The sequence below is a fragment of the Oncorhynchus masou genome, chromosome 33 (assembly GCF_036934945.1).
Source record: "Oncorhynchus masou masou isolate Uvic2021 chromosome 33, UVic_Omas_1.1, whole genome shotgun sequence".
NCBI classification, from domain to species: domain Eukaryota; kingdom Metazoa; phylum Chordata; class Actinopteri; order Salmoniformes; family Salmonidae; genus Oncorhynchus; species Oncorhynchus masou.
The window spans coordinates 39,666,338-39,675,738 of NC_088244.1; the positions used below are offsets into that span (position 1 = coordinate 39,666,338).

At 43.9% G+C, this 9,401-nt stretch overlaps 1 protein-coding gene across 3 annotated transcripts in view; it reads left to right on the forward strand.

Moving 5' to 3' along the window:
- The first annotated feature begins 696 nt into the window (after nt 1-696).
- The window catches only part of fignl2 (fidgetin like 2), a 33,553-nt gene continuing 24,848 nt past the window's right edge, over nt 697-9,401 (forward strand). The window contains exons 1-3 of one of the 3 annotated variants that reach the window (XR_010453556.1): nt 697-821; nt 4,690-4,849; nt 5,727-6,050. Coding sequence is in view for 2 of the 3 variants with exons in the window: in XM_064957666.1 (XP_064813738.1) it covers nt 4,825-4,849 (25 nt within the window). In the remaining variant the exon portion in view is untranslated. Of the gene's footprint in view, nt 822-4,448; nt 4,850-5,726; nt 6,051-9,401 lie in introns of those variants that run through there. The other 2 variants (XM_064957666.1, XM_064957667.1) reach the window with 2 other exon arrangements.

A 9,401-nucleotide genomic window follows, 5' to 3' on the forward strand; every position in this document is an offset into this window, starting at 1 on the left:
TTACCCCCCTACACTTAGAAAGAAAAGGTTCCAAAGGGGTTCTTCGGCTATCCCCATAGGAGAACCCTTTTTGATTCCAGTGAGAACAGATCCTACCTGAAACCCAAAAAGGTTCTACCTGGAATCAAAAGGGTTCTACCCAGAACCAAAAGGGTTCTACCTGGAACCAAAAGGGTTATTCAAAGGGTTCTCCTATGTTGACAGCCAAAGAACCCTTTTAGGTTCTAGATAGCACTTTTTTTATCAGAGTGTACCCCTAACTAATTCTCATGGGGCCAAACTCAATCTGGTCATTTCTCTCCAATCCTCATTCATCTCCTCTTCTCTTCTTCTATCTTTCCCTCTCTCTCACTCTCATTCTCTATATGGGATAAAGGCTATAGAATACAAGCCCTCTCTCTCAAGCATGATTGGTCAACTCCCCTTTCCCTTCTGCCCCCTCTCATTCTCTCTTGCCCTGCTTAAATACTTTTAACATAAAGAGAGAGAGAGAGAGAGAGAGAGAGAGAGAGAGAGAGAGAGAGAGAGAGAGAGAGAGAGAGGGAGGGAGGGGAGAGGGGAGAGGGGGATGGGAGCAATGGGGGAGGGGAATTGTGTGTGTGCACTCTGTTGTCACTGGCAGAGAGAGAGAGAGAGAGAGAGAGAGAGAGAAAGAAAGAGTGAGAGCGAGAGCGAGGGCGAGAGCGAGAGAGAGAGTTGAGTTGAGTTGTGGAAAAAAAGCCTAGCAGTGAACACACACTCTGCTCTCTGCTCTCTGCTCCACAGGATTATCTAACTGCTGATTAAGATCTGCTAGAAAGAGTACATGCTGGCATGAATAGGTAAGAACAGCTTCTCTCTCCTCTGTCTCAGTGTGTTGTAGTGTCGTGACTGCACTGTGTTGTGTTTATACTGTAGTGTGGTAGGTGGCGGCTGCTGTCTGTGTGTTTGACTTGGCCCTATCTCTAGAGTTGTAAATGAGTGAAGTGAAGGAAGTGTTGACTTGTCTTTGGCCACTGGCCACTATGTACATCCCCCAACCTCAACACCTCCTGGTCTTCTGTCTATCTGTCCGTCTGCTTAGCCCCTGTGTGTTTCTCTGCCCTCTCTCTTACCTCTCTATATCTCCGTCTATAATTCTTTGTCATTGCCTGCACTGTTTATAGATTCGAAAAGTATTTATAGAACCGTGCAAAGCAATTGTCTGCTTTTAGAAATTAGTCTGTGTGGGGGGAAAAAGCTAATTTAGAGATGTGTGTGTCAGGAGAAGTGAAATCAGTTCAGCCCACTTAAGGCAGAACTCTTGTGTAGCCTGTAGGTTAGGGATAGTTGTGCCATATTGTGGTTATTGCATAATATTAACTTCCATATGATTGGATGGTAATTGCTTTACTGTTGTGTGTAGAGTTTCATGCTCTTCATTGGATTCATGAAACATGCTGAAATTCACATTTGTACAGATTTTGGATATTCATGGAATGTTGTATTTTTAAGTTGTTAAGAAATTGGTTTAGCATATTTTTTTTATGGTCATGACTGTAATAGAAAATTGCGTATATTAATTCTGACTGTCAACAGATATTTTTCTATATTTAGCCTAGTATCTTCTAGCTGCTTTGAAATAGTCTGTGGAATGTGTGCATTAGGTTTTGAGATCCAAGTCCTTCAAATATGTGCAATGTTTGAGACCTGACATAGTGTGTTTGGCGTGATTATATACAGGGCCTTCAGAATGTATTCACACTCCCTGACTTTTTCACATTTTGTTGTGTTACAAAGTGGGATTGAATTGTCATTTTTTTTCCGATATCCACACAAAATTACTCTGAATGTAAAAGTGGATTTATTTTTAAAAATTATGAAAAATAAACCATTAATATATCTTGATTAGAAGGCTATTCACCCCCTGAGACAATACATGTTCGAAACACCTTTGGCAATCGATTACAGATGTGAGTAATTTTGGGTACGTCTCTAAGAGTTTTGCACCCTGGATTGTACAATATTTTTCCTTTATTCTTTTTAAAATTCTTCAAGCTCTGTCAAGTTGGTTGTTGATCATAGAGTACCATAGTATTGGTCAAAATACCCGTAAAACCTTGTGGTCAAACAAGGAAATGGTTCCAATCGTTTTTCCACCATTCATTTTTCCCATAGGGGATTATAGACACTTAAAATAAGGTCTGTGTTTCGTGCAGGCTTTCCATGGCGTGACGTTTTGATAACAGTGTAAATCTCTCTAGGACAAGATTACTTTTATCAAGATGTTCGCCTGTATTTAAACCCCCTGCAAAATGAAACAAGAATTAGTTGCTAATGTGGCTGTCATAAAGAACTACAAATGCCATGATGATCTGGACAAGACTGCCGAATCGAGACAACGGTAAGAACCTCTGTGTTAGCTATCTAATGTTAGCTAAATGTTGTAATTCATAAATTGGCAATTCTGTGAGCTGTCTTTGTGTAAGTTTTAAATTGACACAATACCTGTTAGTAAAGGTGTCAGCTAGTGATGGCATGCAGGAGCTTGCAGGGATTTGTAGTCTTGCATGATGTCTACTTTGATGCCAATTAGCATTTTATAATCTGAGAGTAAATAGAGCCTAATATATTGATAAATGTCACCTTGTCCAAGAGAGATTTACACGGTGTTATAAGAGATTTACACTTATTATAAGTGTTTCTAAAATTCCCTATGGGAAAAAATGAATGGTGAAAAAACGATTGGAACCATTTCCCTGTTTGACCACTAGGTTTTATGGGTATTATGGCACATCCAGTGTGGGGCTCTATTGCTAGACAGCATTGCCCTAGATATTGATGCCGATTTAAGTCAAAACTGTAACTAGGCCACTCAGGAACATTCCATGTTGTCTTGGTATGCAGCTCCAGTGTAGATTTGGCCTTGTGTTTTAGGTCACAACCATTCAAAACTGTAACTGTTATAAAATCACCAATGTCCTCATGGTGAAATCCCTGAGCAGTTTCCTTCCTCTCCGGCAACTGAGTTAGGAAGGATGCCTGCATCTTTGTAGTGACTCGGTGTATTGATTGATCCTCCACAGCCTAATTAATAACTACACCATCCTCAAAGGGTTATTCAGCGACTGCTTTTCGAATTCTTACACATCTACCAATAAGTGTTCTTCTTTGTGAGGCATTGAAAAACCTCCCTGGTCTTTATGGTTGAATCTGTGCTTGAAGTTAACGACTCAATTGAGGGACCTTACTTTGTGTGTGTGGGGTACAGAGATGTGTAGTCATTCAAAAATCATGTTAACCACTTATTAATGAACACAGAATGAGTCCATGCAACTTATTATGTGATTTGTTAAGCACATTTTTACCCCTGAACTTATTTAGGCTTGCCATAGCAACGGGGTTGAATACTTATTGACTGAAGACATTTCAGCTTTTTTAATTTTTTTTATTCATTTCCAAATATAATTACAAACAAATTCCTCTTTGACATTATGGGGTATTGTGTGTAGATTAGTGACACAAAACCTACATTTAATTCATTTCATTTTAAATTCAGGCTGTAACACAACAAAAAGTGTCAAAAGTAAAGTGTTGTGAATACTTTCTGAAGGCATTGTATTATCTGTTTCATTCTCTGTGACCTGATATTGTCCTGGGGCTGTTAGAGAAGCTAAAGTCATATTGGAACAATAAAGATAGAAATTACAGGATTAAAATACAATTCTTCTGGTTACATTACTTCCCTAGAAATGCTTAATATTTATTATCTCCAACCTTCAAAAATGAAATATTTGGTTAAAAAAAAGTTGTTAAAAAAGGTTTAAAAAAAAGAGCAACAAATATAAATGTCTGTCTTGTAATGTTTTATGTGTTTTATACATTTGGGGGATTGTATTTTTGAGTACTCTTAGAACATAGCAGCATTGTGAGTTGTCTTTCATTTTGTATCAAAAGTATATCCAAAATCTGTAAAACAAGTCAGTTAAAATCTAACATGTGCTGTCGGTCAAACGTTGTTGTAGGAACCATTGTTTCTCCTCGTCATTTGGACTAATTCTACTGCCATAAATGTGTTTAGGCTCATTAGAAATGCAATCTTTACAGCCCTAGCTAACCTACAGAGCAACAGAGCAGTTGTGTGCATCTCAGCCTCAACTGGTCTCAGCTAATGCACAGAGAGGAGTGGTATTCTGGGTCTTTCTGTGAGGCAGTCAGATTAAGAAATCCCTCTTTAAAGCTATGGCCACAGCCTCACAATCAGCTTAATGCTCTGTTTCCCTTCCTGCCTGTCTCTGTCTAATGAATACCTTGTGTGTGTGTGTGTGTGTGTGTGTGTGTGTGTGTGTGTGTGTGTGTGTGTGTGTGTGTGTGTGTGTGTGTGTGTGTGTGTGTGTGTGTGTGTGTGTGTGTGTGTGTGTGTGTGTGGTGTGTGTGTGTGTGTGTGTGTGGGTGGGTGTGTTTGCATGCGTGCGTGCATGCGTGTGTGTGCCTCAATTTGGGAGACAGCCTGTGGGAGTGTGCACGTGCGTGTTTGGGTTTTTCTTCGACTTGTAGGCTTGCTAGTTTTTTCTTTAGCTTGTGAAGGAATTTTTCAACTTATGTTGTGTGTTTAGCTTTTCAATTGGTCTCGTGCTTGCTCGCGTACATTTGTGCATGTGTGTGCATGTTTGTACAGAGACATTGTGCAGCTGTAACTGGTCTGTAGCTGTCTCTCCTCTCCTTCTCCAGGGCTGGGTGTAGTAGTGTCAGTACCAGCAGCCAACCCCAGTGATGGACTACAGGCGGACAGACGCTAACCTCGACCTGGCTCCTGCTATTCTCTCACAGTCCCACTCTCCTCCTAACTGAGACCAGCTCCACAGAATGCTGAGTCCTATTGTCCCCTATAGTAAGTACCCTACACTTATCTCCTATATTGTAGTAAGTACACTGCTTTTCGTGATACATATCAGTAGTAAGTACACTACATTGCCACCTGAGCAGATTTTGAATTCTCAGGTGTTCTCAAACAATCTAAGGGTATGGTTTTCACTCTGTACAGTAATTGTAAACAGAAGAGGAAGCTAGTTATGAAAGGGTTTGATTTTGTTGGCTCCAGCAGCTGCCTGTACCTTCTAGTGCACTCTGAATGCACTCAGTGTTACTTTCCTAGCCACGGACAAACATTGGCCCTTTCTTAACGTTCCATTACAAGGAGGAAAATAAGGAAAGGAAAGAGGAAGAGAGAGAAGAGGTTGCAGTGGGGATGGCTTGAGCAGCAGAAACCCTGTGGTTCTGACAGTGTCATTTCACAAACCTCAATCAGTCCTCCTCTGGTTCGGAGTTTAGGCTACCACAGTGGTCACTGCTGCCTCCCCCTCTCCCTTTCTCTTCCCCTTCCCTCTCTTTCCCTTTAACGCTGACCTGATGAATGACGTGTCCATTTGGCAGGAGGTTAGGAAAGTGCAGCTCAGTTTCCACCTCATTTTGTGGGCAGTGGGCGCATAACCTGTCTTCTCTCGAGAGCCAGGTCTGCCCACGGCGGCCTCTCTCAATAGCAAAGCTATGCTCACTGAATATGTACATAGTCAAAGCTTTCCTTAATCTCTCTCTCTCTCTCTCTCTCTCTCTCTCTCTCTCTCTCTCTCTCTCTCTCTCTCTCTCTCTCTCTCTCTCTCTCTCTCTCTCTCTCTCTCTGCCTCTGCCTCTGCTCTCTCACTCTCTCTGCCTCTGCCTCTGCTCTCTCACTCTCTGTTTCCCTTCCCCTTTACATCTCTGCCTCTCAGTTCAATTCAAATGGCTTTATTGGCATGTGAAACATATGTTTACATTGCCAAAGCAAGTGAAATAGATAAACAATAGTGAAATAAACAATCAAAAATGAACATATAACATTACACTCATAAAAGTGTCAAAGGAATAGAGGCATTTCAAATGTCATATTATGGCCATGTACAGTGTTATAACGATGTGCAAATAGTCTCTCTCTCTTTCTCTTCCTCTCTGCTTCTCCTCCTCTCTACCGCTCTCCCTTTCTCTCTCCCTCTCTACCCTTCCGCCTCTCTTCCTCTCTGCCTTTCCTCCTCTCTCCCTCTCTCTCTCCCTCTCTCTCTCTCTCTCTCTATCTCCCTCTCTACTCTTCCGCCTCTCTTCCTCTCTGCCTTTCCTCCTCTCTACCGCTCTCCCTCCTCTCTCTCTCCCTCTCTCTCTCTCTCTCTCTCTCTCTATCTCCCTCTCTATTCTTCTGCCTCTCTTCCTCTCTGCTTCTCCTCCTCTCTACCGCTCTCTCTCTCTCTCCCTCTCTACTCTTCCACTTCTCTTCCTCTCTGCCTTTCCTCCTCTCTCCCTCTCTCTCTCTCTCTCTCTCTCTCTCTCTATCTCCCTCTCTACTCTTCCGCCTCTCTTCCTCTCTGCCTTTCCTCCTCTCTACCGCTCTCCCTCTCTCTCTCCCTCTCTCTCTCTCTCTCTCTATCTCCCTCTCTACTCTTCTGCCTCTCTTCCTCTCTGCTTCTCCTCCTCTCTACCGCTCTCTCTCTCTCTCCCTCTCTACTCTTCCACTTCTCTTCCTCTCTGCCTCTCCTCCTCTCTACCGCTCTCCCTCTCTCTCTCCCTCTCTCTCTCCCTCGCTACTCTTCCGCCTCTCTGCCTCTCTCTCTCCCCCTCTCTACCGCTCTCCCTCTCTCTCTCTCTCTCTCTCCCTCTACTATTCTTCCGCCTCTCTTCCTCTCTGCCTTTCCTCCTCTCTACCGCTCTCCCTTTCTCTCTCCCTCTCTCTCTCTCTATCTCCCTCTCTACTCTTCTGCCTCTCTTCCTCTCTGCTTCTCCTCCTCTCTACCGCTCTCTCTCTCTCTCTCTCCCTCTCTACTCTTCCGCCTCTCTTCCTCTCTGCCTCTCCTCCTCTCTACCGCTCTCCCTCTCTCTCTCCCTCTCTCTCTCTCTCTCTCTCTCCCTCGCTACTCTTCTGCCTCTCTACCTCTCTCTCTCCTCCTCTCTACCGCTCTCTCTCTCTCTAACTCGCTACTCTTCTGCCTCTCTGCCTCTCTCTCTCCTCCTCTCTACCGCTCTCCCTCTCTCTCTCTCTCCCTCTCTACTCTTCTGCCTCTCTGCCTCTCTCTCTCCTCCTCTCTACCGCTCTCTCTCTCTCTCTCTCCCTCTCTCTCTCTCCCTCTCTACTCTTCCGCCTCTCTGCCTCTCTCTCTCCTCCTCTCTACCACTCTCCCTCTCTCTCCCTCTCTCTCTCTCGCTCTCCCTCTCTACTCTTCGGCCTCTCTGCCTCTCTCTCTCCTCCTCTCTACCGCTCTCCCTCTCTCTCTCCCTCTCTACTCTTCCGCCTCTCTGCCTCTCTCTCTCCTCCTCTCTACCGCTCTCCCTCTCTCTCTCCCTTTCTACTCTTCCGCCTCTCTGCCTCTCTCTCTCTCCTCCTCTCTACCGCTCTCCCTCTCTCTCTCCCTTTCTACTCTTCTGCCTCTCTGCCTCTCTCTCTCCTCCTCTCTACCGCTCTCCCTCTCTCTCTCTCCCTCTCTACTCTTCCGCCTCTCTGCCTCTCTCTCCTCCTCTCTACCGCTCTCCCTCGCTCTCTCTCTCTCTCCCTCTCTACTCTTCTGCCTCTCTGCCTCTCTCTCTCCTCCTCTCTAACGCTCTCCCTCTCTCTCTCTCTCCCTTTCTACTCTTCCGCCTCTCTGCCTCTCTGTCTCTCCACAAAAGCATTGTTTGGCTGCCAGCATGGGGCTGCTGCTTCTCTCTGCATTTCAAGAGCTCCTTTTCTCCCTGCTCTTTAACTCGACTCAAAGGAGCTTTATTGGCATGACAGTTACAAGAAAAGAGGTTGAAATCGAACAAAATGGCCAATTTAAAAAGTATTACTTCATAATAGCTTGGAATAAATCCTTTTTCTAGCAATCTGGAGTATGTTGAGGAGCGGTAGTATTTATTGTGGTGTTTGTGGGAGAGTGCTGATAGGAATTTAACCTGGACAAACTTTGCAATTAGAGAAACTAAAGTATTTGTTGTGAAATTCAGTATCTTGTTCTTTCTTTAAATGTAATTGTCTGCTAGCTATTTAACAGGATGTGACTGGCAGAAAGGGTATTGTATGTGGAGGATGAGGGTTGCAGTAGATATCTCAGATAGGGGGGAGTGAGGCCTAAAAGGTTTTTATAAATAAGCATCAACCAGTGGGTCTTGCGCTGGGTATACAGAGATGGCCAGTTTACAGAGGAGTATAGAGTGCAGTGATGTGTCCTATAAGGAAAACTGGTAGCAAATCTGATGGCCGAATGGTAAAGAACATCTAGCCACTCAAGAGTTACCCTTACCTGCTGATCTATATATTACGTCTCTGAAGTCTAGCATGGGTAGGATGGTCATCTGAATTAAGGTTAGTTTGGCAGTTGGGGTGAAAGAGGAGTGATTAAGATAGAGGAAGTCTAGATTTAACTTAGCCTGCAGCTTGGATATGTGCTGAGAGAAGGACAGTGTACCATCTAGCCATACTCCCAGGTACTTATATGAGGTGACTACCTCAAGCTCTAAACCCTCAGAGATAGTAATCACACCAGTGGGGAGAGGGGCATTTTTCTTACCGAACCACATGACTTTGTTTTGGAGGTGTTCAGAACAGTGTTAAGGGCAGAGAAAGCTTGTTGGACACTAAGAATACTTTGCTGTAAAGCATTTAACACAAAATCTTGGGAGGGACCAGCTGAGTATAAGACTAGCATCTGCATATAAATGGATAAGAGAGCTTCCTACTGCCTAAGCTATGTTGTTGATGTAAATGGAGAAGAGCGTGGGGTCTAGAATCGAGCCTTGGGGTACTCCCTTGGTGACAGACAGTGGCTGAGACTTCTGGTAATGTCCTGACGTTACCAGAACTCAGAAATGTTGCCAGATCACTAATAAAGGTCTGACCTTATTGTTATATGAAAAAAGAAATGTTTTGCAGTTGCTGACTTAATAGAATATCTTATGTGTAATCTTATTTTATGACATGTGGTAGTTCAGTTGGTAGATCATGTTCTTACTGATGTCAGAACTGTTATTAAACTGAGTTCCATCCGGTCCTTGTAACCAGGCAGACCACACTGACTGACCAATCAACGCTCTCCTCTGCTCCCCTCAGAACATGTAGATCCAAGAATGTCACAAACTACTGGTGGAGTATTTTGAATGCCTTCGAATTCCTCTTGACTACGGGACACTGCTTTCTTTCACTGGACTCATTCAACACACCAAATATTGGGCGTTTGTCTTAAATGGTCTCGGCTGGCTCTGCCTCTGCACACATAATACAGGTTTTCTTGTAGTGTGGCTGTAGAGCTTCAGGCCATTCATTAGAAGAGAAGCTCTGTCGTGCTGTGGTTGTGTGTGGTTTCTCTCTCTCCCTCCCTCCCCATTCCCTCTCTCTCTCTCTCTCTCTATTATTTTATGGACAGTTTCTTCATGATACTTCAGGACACAGA